Genomic DNA, 21,362 nt, shown 5'->3' on the forward strand with positions numbered 1-21,362 from the left:
CAAATGCACCTGTGTGCAGTTAAAGCTTATCTTCCACTTTACCAAAGGCACCTGTGTGCAGTTGAAGCTTATCTTCCACTTTACCAAAGGCACCTGTGTGCAGTTAAAGCTTACCTTCCACTTTACCAAAGGCACCTGTGTGCAGTTAAAGCTTATCTTCCACTTTACCAAAGGCACCTGTGTGCAGTTAAAGTTCATCTTCCACTTTTCCAAAGGCACCTGTGTGCAGTTAAAGCTTATCTTCCACTTTACCAAAGGCACCTGTGTGCAGTTAAAGCTTATCCTCCACTTTACCAAAGGCACATGTGTGCAGTTAAAGCTTATCTTCCACTTTACCAAAGGCCTCCTGTGTGCAGTTAAAGCTTATCTCCCACTTTACCAAAGGCACCTGTGTGCAGTTAAAGCTTATCTTCCACTTTACCAAAGGCACCTGTGTGCAGTTGAAGCTTATCTTCCACTTTACCAAAGGCACCTGTGTGCAGTTAAAGCTTATCTTCCACTTTACCAAAGGCAACTGTGTGCAGTTAAAGCTTATCTTCCACTTTACCAAAGGCACCTGTGTGCAGTTAAAGTTCATCTTCCACTTTGCCAAAGGCACCTGTGTGCAGTTAAAGCTTATCTTCCACTTTACCAAAGGCACCTGTGTGCAGTTAAAGCTTATCTTCCACTTTACCAAAGGCACCTGTGTGCAGTTAAAGCTTACCTTCCACTTTACCAAAGGCACCTGTGTGCAGTTAAAGCTTATCTTGCACTTTACCAAAGGCACCTGTGTGCAGTTAAAGCTTATCTTCCACTTTACCAAAGTCACCTGTGTGCAGCTAAAGCTTATCTTCCACTTTACCAAAGGCACCTGTGTACAGTTAAAGCTTATCTTCCACTTTACCAAAGGCACCTGTGTGCAGTTAAAGCTTATCTTCCACTTTACCAAATGCACCTGTGTGCAGCTAAAGCTTATCTTCCACTTTACCAAAGGCACCTGTGTACAGTTAAAGCTTATCTTCCACTTTACCAAAGGCACCTGTGTGCAGTTAAAGTTCATCTTCCACTTTACCAAAGGCACCTGTGTGCAGTTAAAGTTCATCTTCCTCTTTACCAAAGGCACCTGTGTGCAGTTAAAGCTTATCTTCCACTTTACCAAAGGCACCTGTGTGCAGTTAAAGCTTATCTTCCACTTTACCAAAGGCACCTGTGTGCAGTTAAAGCTTATCTTCCACTTTACCAAAGGCACCTGTGTGCAGTTAAAGCTTATCTTCCACTTTACCAAAGGCACTTGTCTGCAGTTAAAGCTTATCTTCCACTTTACCAAAGGCACCTGTGTGCAGTTAAGGCTTATCTTCCACTTTACCAAAGGCACCTGTGTGCAGTTAAAGCTTATCTTCCACTTTAACAAAGGCACCTTTGTGCAGTTAAAGCTTACCTTCCACTTTACCAAAGGCACCTGTGTGCAGTTAAAGCTTACCTTCCACTTTACCAAGGGCACCTGTGTGCAGTTAAAGCTTATCTTCTACTTTACCAAAGGCACCTGTGTGCAGTTAAAGCTTATCTTCCACTTTACCAAAGTCACCTGTGTGCAGTTAAAGTTTACCTTCCACTTTACCAAATGCACCTGTGTGCAGTTAAAGCTTACCTTCCACTTTACCAAAGGCACCTGTGTGCAGTTAAAGCTTATCTTCCACTTTACCAAAGGTACCTGTGTGCAGTTAAAGCTTACCTTCCACTTTACCAAAGGCACCTGTGTGCAGTTAAAGCTTATCTTCCACTTTACCAAAGGCACCTGTGTGCAGTTAAAGCTTATCTTCCACTTTACCAAAGGCACCTGTGTGCAGCTAAAGCTTATCTTATACTTTACCAAAGGCACCTGTGTACAGATAAAGCTTATCTTCTACTTTACCAAAGGCACCTGTGTGCAGTTAAAGTTCATCTTCCACTTTACCAAAGGCACCTGTGTGCAGTTAAATCTTATCTTCCACTTTACCAAAGGCACCTGTGTGCAGTTAAAGCTTATCTTCCACTTTACCAAAGGCACCTGTGTGCAGTTAAAGCTTATCTTCCACTTTACCAAAGGCACCTCTGTGCAGCTAAAGCTTATCTTCCACTTTACCAAAGGCACCTGTGTGCAGCTAAAGCTTATCTTCCACTTTACCAAACGCACCTGTGTGCAGTTAACGCTTATCTTCCACTTTACCAAAGGCACCTGTGTACAGTTAAAGCGTATCTTCCACTTTACCAAAGGCACCTGTGTGCAGTTAAACCTTATCTTCCACTTTACCAAAGGCACCTGTGTGCAGTTAAAGCTTATCTTCCACTTTACCAAAGGCACCTGTGTGCAGTTAAAGCTTATCTTCCACTTTACCAAAGGCACCTGTGTGCAGTTAAAGCTTATCTTCCACTTTACCAAAGGCAACTGTTTGCAGTTAAAGCTTATCTTCCACTTTACCAAAGGCACCTGTGTGCAGTTAAAGCTTATCTTCCACTTTACCAAAGGCACCTGTGTGCAGTTAAAGCTTATCTTCCACTTTACCAAAGGCACTTGTGTGCAGTTAAAGCTTATCTTCCACTTTACCAAAGGCACCTGTGTGCAGTTAAAGCTTATCTTTCACTTTACCAAAGGCACCTGTGTGCAGTTAAAGTTCATCTTCCACTTTACCAAAGGCACCTGTGTGCAGTTAAAGCTTATCTTCCACTTTACCAAAGGCACCTGTGTGCAGTTAAAGCTTATCTTCCACTTTACCAAAGGCACCTGTGTGCAGTTAAAGCTTATCTTCCACTTTACCAAAGGCCCCTGTGTGCAGTTAAAGTTCATCTTCCACTTAAGCATAGGTACCAGATTCATAAAACAAAGCGCATTCTTCAAAAAGTGACTAATGGATCTGAGCACTAAGCTAAAAAGAATTTAAAAGATATAGCAAAGCAAGTCTCCTCTGGTGTTACACTGGGATAAAGCCCTAATTTTGGCACATACAACCTAGGACTGTATACAGACACAGACATTTGGTGGTACTGGTAATAACAATTGGTATACCTGCGCTAGAGGGGAGGAAATGTACAACTGTATGTGGATTTTGCACTAAGCCCTGGTGGGAACTTTAGTCTAGGATGGTCACAGAGTTGGCCCATACTGCCTATATTACCCTGTAACAATGTATAATATCAGCACTCTGAGGTGATTGCTTAGAAAGAAAAATTGTGCTCCAGTCAGTGGATTTACTCTGTGCTGCCTTCACCAGATGCCAAGCTTGGCTATTACATCGGGGTAAAGCCTGTCAGATCCTAGCTTTCCCTCACATCAGGAAGGAGAGTCGAGGTGAAGGGTGACAGCAAACAAAAAAAAAGTCAGCAAAGTTGACAACAGTGAACTTTAGTGGCACAGTGTATTTAAAAAATATAAGCTTTTGAGCTTCTCTCTCTCCTCCTCAGATGTAGCAAAGTATCCCATGGTGTGACATGACATTTTAATTTAGCGCTTTATTTCATATGATTTAATCTTCTCAATCTCAGGATGGATAAATCACTAACATTATTTGTATCTAACTCACATTGTGAATATGATTCTATCACTAGCATTAAATCAGTATATTTTTCATTACTGGAGGGAAAAAAATCCATGATGATCTACCTCTATGTTTCAGCTGCTCACTATCAAAACCATGGTGCGCAGCCTGACAATACAATATGCAGCTATAAGTAGATAGCAGCGGACTGTTTACTACCAGGGAAATAAGGTTTCTGTTTTACAACAAATCTATCCACTAGATTCAGTTATTAACAGCCTGGCACTGAAATGACTGAGATAGGGGAGGTGAGAGTGTATGGCCAACTCTGGCTCACTCATCCTGGTGGGAGGGAGGTAGTCTGTCCTGTTGCACTTCTGACCCCAACATGACTGTTGAATCACTTCTGGTAGTAGCTACTGGATTATTTTGACTCATGTTGCACATAGGTCAGGATGGCATTCTCAGGTGTGTGTTAGCATGCAAGGGACATCCTAGGTAGAAACATTAGAGATATGCCACTGTACAGAGCGAGCTATGTTGGGAAGAAGGTGGCCCCTCACATGAATGAAGGCCTGGTGGCACCAAACTCTTACCTCTGTGATGGAATGAATGGGCTGATAAACTGCAGCCCCCCCCCCCCAAAATATGGGCTCTAGTGCCCTCACCTGGCTGGAGGATAAATAAGCCAGCTGACACCCTGGAGGGAGAATGAATGTGTTGCTTGAGATTTGTTGGGGATGCCTGATGGCTGGTGTTGAAGGATGACAGAATGCTGTTGTGAATCAGCTGATTCTTGGTGGATCAAATAAAAAAATTCTACAATCTACACTGATTAAAAGCTTTCCAAATGAGGCAGACTAGATTTTACCCCAAAATCCCAGGTAGGGAGGTCTGAATCTTACAACTCAATATCTCTAAAGTCATAGCATGTCAAGGTAGATAAACATTTCACTAGCTCTACAGAATTAGCCATTTTATTACATTAAGTTAGGATGTTCCTACTAATAATTGTTCAAATGTTAACATACCACTTAGAAAGATATTGTTTTGTGACTTTTAGGAAATAATTCACCACATAGTTCAGTCACCTTCACAGGAGTAAGCCCTGATTTGAATAGTTGTTGGAGTGTTTCTTGGGATCATACCTAAATTTTGGAAAATATTCAAGAGACTGGGTTATGCATTTTTAAAGCTTCTGCAGAAGACATAAAATACGGACTTCCAACAAGATCAGTAACAGACAATGGAATGAATATTCATCAATTCTTCTATATTCAATAATTTCTTTACTCCCCAGGGCCACCACTATAACTTGGAAGATGCCCCAAACAATCCTGTTGGGGATAGGTCTTGTCTCTGACAATGAGATGATCACACACTCACTGTGAGCATGACCTCCCCCCCCATCTTGTATGAACAGGGAGAGGAACAGATAAGGTGGAACAATCACACTGTAACAAGTGGGGATTTTCTGAGAGGCCCTACCCCTATGTGTCGGCCCATATCCACACAGGTCCATGCCTGTAATTAGGCATGGTCTAGGAACATGGCGCTAATCCAAAATTTTCTGCATGCTTAGACCACCTTCTTTTCAGAGCTGTGGTCTCCACCAGGATTGGAAATAATGACCTGTTCAAGCTGCAAAGCCTAATTATTCCTCTCCCCAAGTTGCCTTGCAATTATAGGTGTCCAAGCCACTACCCTGAGTTATAATCAAGGCTTTATCAGTATAAGACAATAAAGTTGACAAATACATTAATTATTCTAGTATATTTTCTGCTGCTGAAAAGCATGACAGCAAAACATTGAAAGTGATCAACTAGATCTGTGCATCAGATTCCCAGAATCTTTAAGATCCATAACAGACATTAACTGTGAATCTATTTTACAGACATTATCTTAAAACATTTCAAGATGCTGTGCTTGGTTTTGTATAGTTCTAGAAATTCTTTAAGTATTTTAATACATATATTTATTTGTTTGATATTGAGGCTGAGTGAATTAATCCTTCAGACGCTATGTTTAGCCATGTCTTAGACTATCGGAACAGGGGTAAATGCTAAATGTATATGGATTGTTTGGGGTTACCTGTAAATTGAAGAGTTTATAAAAGGCAGAAGAAATAGAATTCCACAGAAAAACACAGACACAAGGACAACATAGAAGCACAGCACAACCTTTAACCTAATATCAGGACTGAACCCTAGATGCTGCACCATGAGGCTGGCACCTTATCCAATGAGTTATGGTGCAGTCAGAACCCAACTATTTTGAGAAATTATCCATCTAAAGAAAATACAAATTGTATGAGCTTATCACGTAAAATCTGGTATTTAAATGTGTACTTTTATATGGATGCATTTATCTGTATTTCAACTCCTAAAATATTGATGATAACATGAGCGGATAATTTGATTTAAAAAATATTCACTGTCTAATTTTCATTTTCCAATCTCTAGGCTAAACAAAAAAACAGGAAGAAAGACAGCTGTTTATGGTAGCCTGATATTCCTTTAAAAATCCTTAAAATGGTGACATTCACTCATTCAGATAAGAAAAGTACAGGATTAAGCCAACGTTACAAGTTCATTCTAAAGCCTAATTTCAGTATATCAGATGATGTCAAGGAAGTTAATAAATCCAAGGAATATTTGACTTTTCTTGAGTAAGTACATATAATTTCCATTGCTGTGCTGAAAATTATACTTTGTCAAGTTATTTTTCATATATATTTGCATATGTTAAATAGGTCTCTTTGTCACTGAACATCTTATTTGTTTTGTTGACAATAGCCTTGAGATAATATGCTGTATAACATAAAATGATAATAATGCATGTACTCAGACTCTGAATTTATGATGTCTGCCTATGTGTTGCAGAAACCCTAGGGAAGTTGCCCCTACCCTTTCCATTTTCTTTCTTCAGATGTCTCAATGTCTCTAATGGCTTAGCCTCTGTCACCCATACTAACAATTTGTTCCAGCGATCTACCACACTCTCCAGGAACAAATGTTTTCTTTAACATATCCCCATTGAAGCTTATGTGCCCATGTCATGTCTACCTGCATCTCCAGTCTTCAAGCAAAAAGAGTCAAGTTAGGTAAGTGTTTATTCTCTTGCCATTCACTATTTACCTCAGAACATTCTAGTTGCGTCTTTCTGTTCTGTATCCAACACTGTAACTTCATTATTCATTCAAAGCCCCTAGATCTGTATATGGTATTCCAAATGTGATCTTATAACATTCTGATAGAGGAGCATCATCATTTTTCTACCCTTTGTTCTTGGACTATGCACCAGTATATGTACCCTACTATTTGGTTTGTATATGCTGGCACCCCATTACAACACCACTTATTTAAAGTGTTATGCTAGTTACTTATAAAAGTAGTAAGTTACTATTACTAGTTACTTTTCAGTGAAAGTAATATATTACTATTACTTATTAATTTTCTAAAAAAGTAATATATTATTATTACTAGTTGCTAACTAAACTAACTTGTTATTTTTACATAAGTAAAATTTATCAATTATAATTTTATTAATTTATTTATTTTACATTTGTTGACTGTGAGTAGTCTGACTGAGTTGCAGATAACCCCTTTTCAGCAGAGGCCCAGGGAGTAAAGCTCTATAGAAAGGTACAATACAAAAAAGCAATAACAGTGATAATTACAAAATTTGCTGGTATTATACAAGTTACAAATATTTAAAGGTAATCATTTCTAATGCAGATAATGTGAGATATAATTATATTATTACAGTAAATAGAATGTTAGTTCAATAAAAACATTAGTTACTTACTAGAGCTGTTTGAGGTTGTAATATTGAGATTTACTCACACAAGTAAGCACATGCATGTAAGGGTATTACTAAAGTTGTATACACAATGTTACAGTGATGAATAGCATTTAACAGTTGAAAAAACTCTAGCAGACTAGTCTTTATAGTTGGGCAGCACAGTGGTTAGCGTTATCATCTCACAGTAAGAGGCTCTCAGGTTCAATTATCGGCTGGGGTGCTTTCTGTGTGGAGCCTGCATGTTCTCCCTGCATTTGCATGGGTTCTTCCAGGTGCTGTTTCCTCCCACATTCCCAAGACATGCTGCAGGTGGATTGAACATTCTAAATTGGCCCTAGGTGTGTGTGTGTGCCTTCTGAGGAAGGTTGTGCACCAGGCTGGCAACTCAACACCATAAAACTCTACTTCCACTTGTTCTGCAGACTGATGATCTGCTGTGGTCACCCATAACGGAAGCAGCCAAAAGGAGAGGAAGATGACTAGTCTTTATAGCTAGAGAGTCACAAATAATAATTAAACCAAACCTACACAGTCAGCAGCACAAGACCTATAAAAACCTATCACATTTTGTATATTTTCAGCAACTAAAAAGCAAAACCCAAAAATAATTTTAAATAAAACATAAAAAAATGTCAAGACAAAAGTTGTTTGATCATAGATCCACCTGAAGAGTCCTGTTTGATGCAGTAGGTTGGGGTGTTGGATATTAAACCAGTGAGTGGTGAGTTTGATTCCGACTGATGGCCATATGGAGAACCAATGCCGTTTATTATACGGCAAGGTAAGGATATGACCTCTAGCAGGCTGGAATTGTCCCAGTGTTAGGGGGTGTTTTAGGGAGTGAGAGTCCCACAGTTCCAAGGCAGGGCTGGAGTCTGGTCACCATTAGCTTTCACCTCCTTGCAGTGCTAAAAAATGAAGTAAATTATGCTACTGACTAATTATGATGATCTATTATGAATCATACCGCTCAACCTGGAGACATCAAAAATCTGGACAAAGGCCCATGAAAACTGGGTACAACTGGCCAAAATCAACATAAAATTTGCATGTATAATAATGTAACTCTGCCCCCTCCAATGGAACTGTGGGATACCGACATCAGTAACAGTAACATATATAATAGAACTGTGCACTCGATTAATCTTAATATGTAACTGAAGTCTGTCATAACAATCATTGGTATAACAAGCCACTGTTGTTGTCAGTATGTGGGTATCAGGTCAATCTGATCAATGGATAAAATAAATCTGATTCGGAAACCTTCTGCTCTTGTAGTTATGTAAATACCAATGAGCATTAGTAGATTTTGTAAACAAATCTGGTAGCTGCTGATGCTGGGCACTGACTCATACCACTAACTGTCACCAAAAGGCAGGACACTGGGGAATTGACAATCCTACAAATTATCTGTGAGTATATATAATATAACATATGTATTTGTGTGTGTGTGTGTGTGTGTGTGTGTGTGTGTGTGTGTGTGTGTGTGTGTGTGTGTGTGTGTGTGTGTGTGTGTGTCCTGTTATAGATTGTCACTGTACCCATGATCTGTTTGTCTACCTTACACCCACTGCTTGCTATGATGGGCTCCTGCTCCCTCACAACACTGAATTAGTTAAATTAAATATCAGAGAATGACTGAATAAAACAGTAAAGTAATGTTTCTGGAATGTATAAAATAACTAAATTGTAAAGCAGGAGTGTTGTATTCATTATATATGTAGAAGCTGTAGCAGTATTATATGCTGCCCGGTTAAAGAAACTCCAGCTCTAGTCAGTGGCATACTGCCTGCTCAGAGGCGATCTGTGCCTGACGTATAAAGCCATGTCCAACCCGGAATTAATGGACATGCTGCACCTCAGAAAATCCAAATCCCATCGAGCTACGCTCTCGAGAGACTTGAACCTCAGCACTGAAATAAATAGGACATGCTGGAGGGACAGATTCATAACCCAGAGGCTCCCTTCACTCTGGAATAAAATCCCAGTCCAGGTTAGGCAGAGTCCCTCATTGACTCTCTTCAAGAGGAATCTTGATGAGTGGATGGGAGATCATAGGTTTACCCCGGGTATCACTTCTGTGTCACTGTTAGACAGAGGCACAGTATACTAACCTTGAAAAAGGGCATAGCAAAATTAATTTAAAATGGGTGGCGAAAGCCAAACACACTCTGGCTAGGCTTATAAATGCTCTAGGGCAGATAGCCTAGTATGAACCTATGAACCTATTCTTTAAGAGTACAGCAATGTGTGCTTAAAATACCACATTAAAATATTGTAAAATGTGCCACAGTGGAATGGGATGTACTGCTAGATGTCTTGTTTTATTAAGCAGCACAAATGATTCCACATATATGTAGTGAAACAGCTGTGATCAACACTGAAACATGTGATGGCAAACATTTGGTTGATAAGATATATCAGCATCAAGAGTGTGGTATCTTGGGGAATTAAATTTATTCAGTGGTACGCTCATCTCAGACTTAATATAATTAAGTAGCATGGGTCTGGAGGAGGCCCTTGCTGTTTGCAGAATTCCTCTTTGATAACTGTATCACTTAGTGTTTAATGCAATTTCAAAACAATACAAAACAACAGTTTTTTTAAATGTAAAAGATAATAAATTGGCACTTTTTAAATTCTGCAGTACCATACCTCTCAACCTCTTAGCGCAAGAAATCTGGACAAAGACTACTATAATAGGAAGACAAAGATCCAACAATAGGGACAGAATTTAAAATATTGCTCTTATAAACTTTGAAAGCTGATATAATTATATAATTTGTGTTAGTATTCATTTTATGTAGGATATGAAGACTAAAAGTCACACACACACACACACACACACACACACACACACACACACACACACACACACACACACACACACACATTTACCTTATCTCTGCTCTCACACAGCCACACAGTTGCATGCACACTTTATCTGTCATACAAATGGCTAGTTTAAATTACATAGACACACACACTATCCCTCTCATACAGAAAAATGAACCACCAGTTCTAATTAACACGCATACTTGTACACTCATACACTCACTCACACTTACCTCATCATGGCTAGTTTAAATTCCGCAATAAGTGTGGATAGCATGCATTAGTAGTCACACTAGAGTTGAAGTTGCTGCCTTTCAGTCCTAAAGCAAAAATTAAATTCTGGATTTTGTAGTGGACGCCTTTACTTTTTGTTAATGTTGTGACTTTAAGATACCTAGCATTTGCAAACTTTAATTATGGCATAAAAGCTTGTAGAGGACAGTTAAGACATTTTCCCATTCTTCTCATGGACTTATTAACTTGCAGCTGCTCTATTATGACCGGAGAGAGAATGTGTGGCTCTATTAGTTTGTAAAACCTGCACTTATGTTATTTTAACAGTTCCCCTTCAAAACATCTAAAACCCATAACATCTAAAACCCAAAACATCTAAAACTCATAACATCGAATTTCATAGCATCTACAATGTGCATCACATCGAACACTACAAATCACATGAAAATAACATCCCCTCCACATATAATGACACCAAACCAACAAACACACTTTTTCCTACATTTCTGCAGGGGGGCAACCCCCCCTGCACCCCCAATGTGGGGGGCTCTGCCCGGCACCCCCCCCATAAATTAAATATTCCAACTCTGAGATCGCACTACAGTGTGAAAAATTTCATTTCCTAACCCCACTGTGTCATGATCACCATAAAGAATGTACACATAATGTCTATATCACTTACCTGTATGGCCTAAAAAACACATACAGAGTGGCAAAATAAACACTATATAATTAGTATAAATTCCTGCACCATGTAAATAATAACTATAGAAATGAAAACTACAACATCTCATAGTGATACCACAAGATTAATAGATTAAACTATAACATTTACACATTGATGAAAAAAACACAGCCCAGCAGTTCAGGACCCGTAATTAGCAGCTACTTAATCCAACTTGTTCCAACCAAGGTGAAATTACTGGCAACGGCCGAAAGGTCTTTGAAACAAACAGTCTTTATTGAAACAAAATTACTCCAAGCGCTTTCACCCGTATATTATCGGGCTTTTTCAAGGAAAATCACTCAGCAACATTGTGCGCATCTGGAGGCTGAAACCTTCTTCTGCCATTTCTGTAACTGTTTCCCTCCAAATAGTTCAAAATAGATATCCAATTCCAACCTAGCCCAACAGGCAGTAGTAGCTGATGTCAACACGCACACCCTGAAAGCTTTCAAGGGCTCAGGGCGGTGGGTCATAAGTGGTGAAACTACAGGTGGATCTGGTGGTGACATCGTGACAGCTGATGTGAAGTTCAAAAAATTGATAAAATGCCAGGTCTCTAAAGTCAATGTTGCCTTTGGCTAACTATCCTTCATGGCGCAAAAAAACTTGTTCAGCTAAAAACATTTTGTTCTGCTGACGTTACACTCAATTTAGGCTAATTTGATGTGAGAAAACTGCTCTGGTCTGTGCTGTAACTTTGTGTTTTTTTTTTTTTGTTTGTTTTTTTATTTCGTGATTTACACATTGATGATACACTGTTCCATATTATACATTTTATATGTTATGAAATCCGATGTTATGGGTTTTAGATGTTATGGATTTTAGATGTTATGGTCTCGATGTTTTGATTTTAGATGTTATGGGTTTTAGATGGTTTGAAGGGGAACCATTTTAACACAACACCATGCTTGTGCAGAATTCTATAGTTACATTAGTTAAGTACAGCTCTAATTCTTATCATTATTATTTGACTGCAGTGTATTACTCTTTCTCGAAAATGTCTTCATTCTTGATATCCTTCAGAAAATGCACACTAACACAAAACGTGTCATACTGAAACCATTCTAAGTTTATAAGTTCCCTATTGAAAATTTGTTCTTCATTTCAGACCATTGCCCCCTCCACATCTTATGTTTGGCTAATGGCTATGTTTAAAATTTTTTGTGCTGAGATACTGAGTAGTATACAAGTTCTGAGGACTACCGGCTCTTAAACTGCATTTCTTTACATCAGGGAAACATTTGAAACACAAACTCACTAACATGATGTCCAACTTACAAACAGCAGGATAATATGTGGTCATACCTACCAATTATTCCTGATTTTGCCTTCATTTTTTGCCCTGCCTCTGGCAAATGCTTGATTTTCTTTTAAATCACTGAGGATTTCAACAACTCAGTATATCTTGTTGTTCAAAATGCATACTGACACAAAATCTGTAAGTGAATTAGAATAATAGATGCCTGAATCTGAATCATTATACCCCTCCTCCAGCATTATCTATGTGTGGATCATGAAATCAATGACATTGGCAATTGTCCCTAGAGTCAGTAAGGAGTAGCGAATGGTCCTCCTTAAAGGAGAAGACGTCACCATCACGGGGTGTTTTTTTTTTTAATTGAAGCCTCCTAAAAGTGGGATTGTTCCATCTCCCTTGTCTACATGCCAAAATCAGGATTTAATGCAGCCAATCAGGAATTTGTGGCACCCTATTATTTTGAGCCCAAACTAAAAAATGCCAAGGAATTTGGTATAGTTGAGAGGTATGTTATGAATGCTATGTGCTATGAGTTGTGCCAACATTATGTTGTAATTTTTTATCCAGATTGCCCCTTCAAAGTCTCTATTACTTCCTAACATCTGATTACTATCCATACTATCCAGAGCCCCCAGAAGTTTTCTATCTTTAGGAGGTGATATAACCCACATTGAGAACCACTGGTTTAAGCAAAACTACCTCAAAAGAAACACACATTTAACTAGCTACTAAAAAAAAGTAATATATTACTAAAAGTAATATATTACTAAAAGTAACTAGCTATATTACTAGTTACTAGAAATTGTAATATATTACTCCCATCACTGCTTATTTATGTTTTTTTTATAAAAATAGCCTTGAAAGTCTTATGTTTGGGTGCTGAGAAGCCAAGTCCAGCAAATGCATATTGTATCCCTAGATCAGCATTCACCAGGTGGAGGGTAATGCAGCTGGAAGAATTCAAGCAGAGCTGCCACCTTTCAGTATAAGCCTACAGTGTCTTCATGTTCTTTGCCAGGCTTGCACCCCCTTCAAATAATACCCAACAATCCTGGATTCATTTGAGAAGAGACTGATTCAGTTTTACATGATGTCCATGGGTTCAAGCATAAACCTATTGAACAGGACTGGAATTAGGAGTTATACCTGTGTAGTATCACTGGTTACCTTCTTCCTTTATGACAGTTTCATCTACTTCACTACAAGTCTTCCTCTCTCACATCACTGGTCTGTAATTACTTCTTGACTAACCTGCACAAACTACTGCTTAATTCTACCTATTCAATCTTTTTTGCAAGAATCCTGCAGTGTGGGATATCATCAGAGGTTTTAGTAATCTAAATGATGCACATCAATGGGAGTGTCTCACTAAATCTCCCTGGTAAGCAAGCTGCTACAGGACAAGTGATAGCTAATAACGTCTTAGCCTCCAAACATATCACAGTTGGACTACTGAAAAACTTCACATAGCAAATGTCCTGCCCTTTTCAAAAGTCGACTCATGATAGTTTTTGTTTTTTGAAAAGTTTAGTAACATCACTGGCTTTTTAGACCTTGCCTTCTTTGTACTAGACATAAACAGCATGCCTGTGTTACTAACGATGGGCAAAGCCCTAGTGCCAGTATCATTCACTTTTACTGGGGTTAGTTATGCCTTAAAGAAATTGTAAGAAATCACTAGAATATTCTGAGCAACAATGAAACTTTGAGTATAAATATTGGCAAAGTCTTTACATTTACTGATAAAAGATCCAAGAATTTGAAGACTGTTTTAGAAAAAAAATACCACTGTAAGTTTACAAATAAGTAAGAGACTAATGAAGCAAATTTGATATATTACTGCTTTGGACCCATGATTACTTTATAGCTAAGATAGCTTACCACAGTCTCCATTAAATAAAACAAAAAGAAAAACTGCTTGCTGCAAAGTACGCTGCCTTTAATCATATTGTTGAACAACATTCTATTTGACCTGTAATCTCACTTATAGTGGCATGCACACAAACTGGGAAGTTCAACTCTGTCCCCGTAATTTGTTTCTCCTGTTTGGTCCATTCCTCATGAGCTGTTAATTATCTGACCCAGAACTAAGCTCAGTGCAAATATCTCCCCCACCACTGCTCTACCAGACCCTATAGTGTAACATAAACTGTAACTACCTACTCAGATAGTGTACTGCGATAACAGCACTTGTTGATAGTTTTTTTGTTACATTTGGTGGACAGGGTCTCAGCCTGCTCCGTTCACCCTCGCTACACTCAGGCTCACAACACTCCCCTACCCTACCCTCAAATCTCACCCACCCCATTAAACTTGAATTTATTTGAAATAAATCATTCCCACCAATTACCACTATCCAATCAACATAAACCACTTAAACCTCTCTCAACACACAAATTGACATGGCTAATACCCCTTCTACACTGCATTAATACTACACTCTACTAAATAAAATACAACAAATAAATCAAAGCATCACAACCTCGTAAAGATTTAAAAAATAACATCTTACATATAGACTTACAACTATAACATCAACTATGGCCATAACCAACACCACATTTCTACCTCTATCCAAATACAGTCTATCCCTCACTCTATTAACATTCATCAATTATCTAACATCATACCACAACAAAATTCTGCATGCCTACAAATATCTCACAACCACACCAACATTCCCTCCAAACTCCACCCCCCAAAATTATAACTCCCAACCTCCCCAACATCACACACCTTGCATACTTTCAATATAAATATACTAAACTATCAGCTAAACACCACCCTTCCTTCAAACAAATTAAACTCCTCACAAAAATCGCCTACCTAGTCCCTAACCTAACAACCAATGTGGTGATATACACCCAAACCCTGGACCAAATAACAACAGAAAGGAAACTACAAAAACAAAAAAAACAAATGTAACCCCAGTCCTCACATCTTCCTTAGAAGCTCCTACATCTTTCTGATGAATATAAACCTTAGAAGCATTCTCAACAAAATACATGACCTACATGCTAAATTATCTCTATACTCTCCTAACACTACTATCCTAACAGAAACCTGGCTGAAACCAGACATAAAGGATAATGTAATCTTACCTCCAGGATACAATATACATAGACTAAACAGAACTAGTAAACGTGAAGGAAGGGTAGCCATTAAGTACAAAGCAAATCTCAAACTAGAACACTTAGAACCAACCAAGCAAACTTTTAACAGTGCTGAAATTGTATTTACCAAATTAGAACTAAACCCCAACAAATATTTAATCATCATTGTCACTTATATACCACCAGACTACAACCTTACAACACTTAAAGAAATACTCCACTACACATTGCTGACATTCTCACATGAAACCATTATTATGGATGATTTTAATACAGACTGCAACACATATAACACTGATAACCCTAAATACTTCATAAACCTACATAGCTTTAAACAACTCCCACAAACCACAACTAGAACAGATAAATCCACCAAAAGGCAATTAACTCAAGACTGGATCCTGATCAATAAATTGCCTCAAACTTTACAGTTTGCCTGCCACACAGATGGTATCAGCGACTACCTCCCAACATACCTACTAAATCAAAAAACTAATCCTCCTAGAAACTCCACACCTAAACAATTTTAGAGCAAAAAACACTTCAATCCTGAGACATTTAACACCCTCCTATGCTCATGTAATTTAACCCAATCAAAACAGTTTCCCTGCATAATACAGTATAATACTTTAATACAACTTTCCTCAGCATTCTCAATAAAGTAGCTCCACTTCGAACTGTAAGAAGTAAAGCAAATTATGCACCATGGCTATAAAGAGAAACAAACCAAAAACCTACTTAAACAAAGGGATAAAGTCTGGTCTCACTGGCACAATAACAAAACGGAAGCTAATCTGGACCAATACTGTAATCCAAAACATAAAGCCAAGACCCAAATAAAGATATATAAAAATTACTACACTGATATCCAGGCAAAACATCACAACAACCCTCACAAATGTTGGTCTGCCATAAAAAAAACTCCAACAGCCAAGCCTACATTGTACATACAAAATCCAATGATAGAGTGTTTGTTTGGAATTCCCAAATTGCACAAAGATTGTGTTAACCTCCCATTTCAACCAATAGTGTCTGTCTACTGTTAATAGTGTTTATGAAGGAATAGCATTGAATTTAGATTTTATTTTTAATCCTTTAGTACAAGAGATGGCTTCTTATATAAGGGACTCTTGGGACTTGTTAGAAAAGTTAAAGAACATTTTTGTGATGTTTGATTACATTCAAGAGAATTTTAAGATGATAACAATAGATGTGTGTTCATTATTCACTTGTATTCTACAGGCAAGGGAAATGAAGCTTTAAGATCCTTTTTAATGAAAACAAATGCATTTTCTAACAAGGAAGTTAGTTTATATTGTTTATTAAGGGAATTAGTTTTAAAAAATAATGATTTTATGTTTGACAGAGAATATTACAAACAGTTATGGGCTTTCTGTAGCCCTATCCTTTGCAAATCTTATTTTAGGTTATTGGGAAATTGCTATTTTACCTTTAAGTCATTTCTTTAATAACATATAATTTTTTTTAACATTTTGTGGATGACGTATTTTTTATAGCTGACATTTCACAGTGTGAGGTTGATTTTTTATTAATGAATTGAATGACAACTCAGATTCTTTAAAGTTCACTAAAGGTGAAGCTGGATTACATGTATATTTTTTGGATTTATTCCTAGAATTGGACTTACTAAACAAGTCAATTGATAGTAGAGTTTATAGAAAAGAGACTTTTTCTAATAGTTATCTAGATTAAAAAGAGTGGGAATTCTATGTTTATGAAAAGGAACATCACTAAAGAACAATTTATTTGGGCTTCTAGATTAATATCTAGGGATGATGAATTTTATAAAGACATGGTTAATATTATTTATACATATGTTTAAGGAAAGAGGTTACAGAGAAGCTGATTTGATATGTTCTGCAAATTAAGTTTAGAAAAAGAAAAACTGTTTTAAGCCCATTTTAGCACAAAAAGAAAGTGTTTATAGTAATACAAATAATAATAAGACTAATCTTTCTAACAGTAGTCCAATGTTTTTATTGGCTATGTCCTGTGATAGTAGTTCCATTAAGGAAATTATAAGAAGAAATTGGAAAATATTACAGGGTAATCCTGATGTTTATAGAGTTGTAGGAGAAGAACCTAAGTTTTTACATCAGTGGAATATGAATTTTAAAAGGTTATTAGAAAAGAATGAAACATGTGGAAGTGACTAGTACAAACAAACAGAAAGATATGTATACTTGTGGTACGAGTAATATTTTTAGGTTCATTTTAGAAAGTTCTTTTGTGTTTTTAGAATTTCATAATTACACTATTTATTTGAAACACAGATTTACCTATAAGACTTCTGGCATTGTATACATAGGTTTATGTTCAGGATGTCCTTCCTTTTATATTGGTATGTCCACATGCTCCTTAGAGAAAAGGGTTAAGGAACATCTTTATGCTATTAAAAGTAAAGATCATAACAATGGTTTATATAAACATACTCTCATTTGTAATAAATATAAAAAGTTTATGTTTTCTGTCTGGAGTGGGGATTATAAAAGTCATTTAGAAGGTTTAGAAACTAAGTGGCAGATTAAGTTAAATGCTAACAAATTCCCAGGTCTAAATGAATCAGTAAACATTATGTGTTTTTTAAAAAATAGGAGACTGAAAATTAAGTAGATTTGTATAGTTTTAGTTTATACAGTCAAACATTATGTGAGTTTTTGATTTTTGCAACTATTTATATGTGTTTATTAAATCTGAAATGTGATTGGTTGTCAGTGCTTATTTAAATAGATGTGTTAAGTGACTTGATTATTTTCTGAAGAAGTCTCTTAGACAAAAGCTTTATTAAACTGTTTTGAGCATTAAAGTTCTATTGTTTCCTGTTTTATTTGTTTTTTGTTATGCATGACATCTTACTGGACATATCTAATAAGACTTCAGAGGAAGAAAAACCCCATTTAAAAGTCCAATAATGTACTATATAGACCTACCAGACTGGTTGAAATTTGCTATGCAAATAGTGAAGAAACACATTCAAAGAGTACAAATAATGCAACAGAGGGTGTATAACAGAATTCCAGCCTCAGGGAATTTAAAGCAGGGGGAAACATGCTACTTTTAGTTCTCTCTGATGATCATAATTTTCTAGAAAAATGGCAAGGGCCCTTTAAGTAGACAAATGAAATTAATGAACTACAAAATGAGACTGAAAGAGAAAAGCAGAACAGATATATTACATCAATCCTGTGAAACCATGGAGGGAAGTTGAAGATTTTGTGTTAAACCTGAGAGCTGAGGCAGATACTAGTAATAATGTTCCATGGGACACTATGCCTGCTGTGTAAGTAGATGAGACTTTGTCAAACGCTGAAAAGCATGAGGTGAATGAATTTTTTTCCTGATAAACAGAATTTTTCCAAGATTCCAAGTAGAACAAATCTAAGCCAGCATAATGCTGAAACTGTGCCAAGGAAAGAGGTAAATCTGAAACAGTATACAGTATCAAAAGTCCAAGAGTAATGAGGTGCCCAGGTGTGAAATGTGTCCAATATCACCAAAGTGGATGTGCTCATACAAAAGGCAAGTTGGGGTATCTGGGTCAGTTAACTTTATTGCAGTGATGGATGGACTATCCAAATCCCATGATCTTTCCTTGTGAAGTATAAAACTGAGGGCTCTATATCATTGTGACACAGAAAGGAAGAATAAGGTTAATTGCACATATATTACAGTATTTTTTTTCTGTTTGACAGTGGAATTAGGAATGTGAGGGTGTGTTTCACTTTAAATTGTATGCTTAAAGAGTGTACCTGTTGTTAATTGGGAGCAGTTGTTGGGCAGGAACTTAAAGGTGAGGACTGCAGACCAATAAGATCAGAGTTAATTGCCTCTCCTCTCTCACAGAATGGCGAGATGATAAGTCAGCAAGCAAGATGATAAGTCAGCAAGCAAAGGAGAGTAGTATTGCTGAAATTGAAATCATCCTCAAATCTTGGTGAGTACCTTCATGAGGTGGGCCCTATTTTTCATAAAATCTCACCGAGATGACACCAATATATAGACTGTATTTTATATAGCTTATATCATGGACAGAAGAGGTTCAAAAATAAAAAAAAAAAAGATAGCAGGGTGCACAAAATCCAGGATAAAAAAGTGCCCAGTCCTGGAAGACGCACTGCTGTCAGGACTGGAAAAAATGACAGTGTAGAATCCTCAAAATACAGAAACATTCCTACAATGGGTCAAGGCCAGGTCCAGGAGGAGGATGGCCCCCACTGTAGAAGGAAGTAGCAGTCCACAAAAATCACAAAAACTGCTAAGCTAAAGAAGAACCATAAAGATGAGAGAGTGGAATATTGGGCAGCGCAGTGCTGCAGCAGTTAACATTCTCACCTCACAGCAAGAGGTTCTCCAGTTCGATTCTCGGCTGGGGTGCCTTCTGTGAGGAGTTTGCATGTTCTCCTTGCATTCGCGTGGGTTTTCGCCAGGTGCTCCAGTTTCCTCCCACAATCCAAAGAGATGTGTCTGGAGTGTTCATCCCCGGGCCTCCACTGAAAATAGGCTCTGTCCTAGTCAGACTTTCCCGGTCAACAAAATGATAAATAAATTAAATAAATAAATAAGAAAGAAATCATGTACTATTACTATTATGCAAAAAGCCCAGAACTTCCAGACATAAGCCATACAAAAATATTAAGAGAGAAATTAGAGGAAAGAAAAATACTTCCACAAGAAAAAGTGTCAGAAGCCTCAAATAAAAAAATGTGTTCATTAATACAACACATTTGTGAAAAACATTATATAGACCAAGAAACTTTGATCTGTTTGGAAAAAGAAGCATCTGAGGAAGTGTGAAAAAATAAACAACAAAACCTAGATATTTTTGAAAAATATAAAAAAGAAATATGGACATGGGAAAGAAAGCGAGATTTGATATGGTGCAGTATTTATGCCAAGTCAAAAGTCAAATTAATCAGTATAAAAAAGGGTAGCCCCAAAAATATTCAAAGAGAAATACAGGCAAAGGCATCCAGATATGGAAAATTTCACAATAAAAAATAATATCAGAAACAGCAAATGTAGAAAAGAAGATTAGTAAAGTAGAAGTTAAAAAAAATAGAAGCTGAAATTATGGAATGCCTGCGAAGTGAAGGATTTGGTGTAGAAGGTCTAACATCGGGTTACATCACAACATGATGGAATGAGTCCCAAAAGTAAGAAGAAACAGGAAGATCAGGAGACATCTGAAGAAGAAATATGGCTGTGGGAAAGAAAAAGAGATTTAATATGGTGTAATATTTATGCAAAGGAGAAAGCAAAATTAATCAATAAAAAAGAGCAGCACCAAAAATATTTGAAGAGAAATGCAGGCAAAGTAATCCAGACATGGAAAACTTTACAATACAAAAAATAAGAAGACAAAGAGGAAAAGTAAAAAAGAAGATTAATAATGGAGACGTGAAAGAAATATAAACTGAGGTTATGGGGTATCTAAGAAGTGAAAAATTCAGCATAGAAAATCTAACTTAGAAAGCACCACAGCAGGATAGAACAATAGACATCCAAATTAAAGAGAAACCAGTGGAACAGGAAAGAACTGGGCAGTTGCCATATGAAAATATTTTGGAGCCTTCCACAGGAAACAAGTATAAATGTTCACTTGAAGCTGGACAGCAAAGGAAGGAACAGGAAACTGTGACACTTTGACACAGTCATAGTTGAATAGTGATAGGCCAGGGAGTTCCCATATGACAGGACAACGAATGACAAAGGATGAAATTGAACAAAATGTGCCACAGGAAGATGCTATAGAACTTTATATAGAATGCCCGCAGGAAGTGGAGAACAAAGAATGTGCCCTTAATTTAAAAGAAAAGGAGCCAAGAGAAGAGTTGTTTGATTTAATAGACACAGATAAATACATTAAGATCAATGAAAGA

The 21,362-nt window shown here is 37.2% G+C and overlaps 1 protein-coding gene across 1 annotated transcript in view; it reads left to right on the plus strand.

Annotated features, from left to right (window-relative positions):
* LOC122789362 (trichoplein keratin filament-binding protein-like) overlaps positions 1-21,362 on the plus strand; it is an 823,181-nt gene that overhangs the window by 126,897 nt on the left and 674,922 nt on the right. The window contains exon 2 of the mRNA XM_044056751.1: positions 5,954-6,159. Within this exon, the coding sequence (XP_043912686.1) occupies positions 6,023-6,159 (137 nt within the window). The 5' untranslated portion in view covers positions 5,954-6,022. The remainder of the gene's footprint in view (positions 1-5,953; positions 6,160-21,362) is intronic.

The sequence above is a fragment of the Protopterus annectens genome, chromosome 14.part0 (assembly GCF_019279795.1).
Source record: "Protopterus annectens isolate FY-2018-M chromosome 14.part0, PAN1.0, whole genome shotgun sequence".
In the NCBI taxonomy this organism is placed as follows: Eukaryota; Metazoa; Chordata; order Ceratodontiformes; family Protopteridae; genus Protopterus; species Protopterus annectens.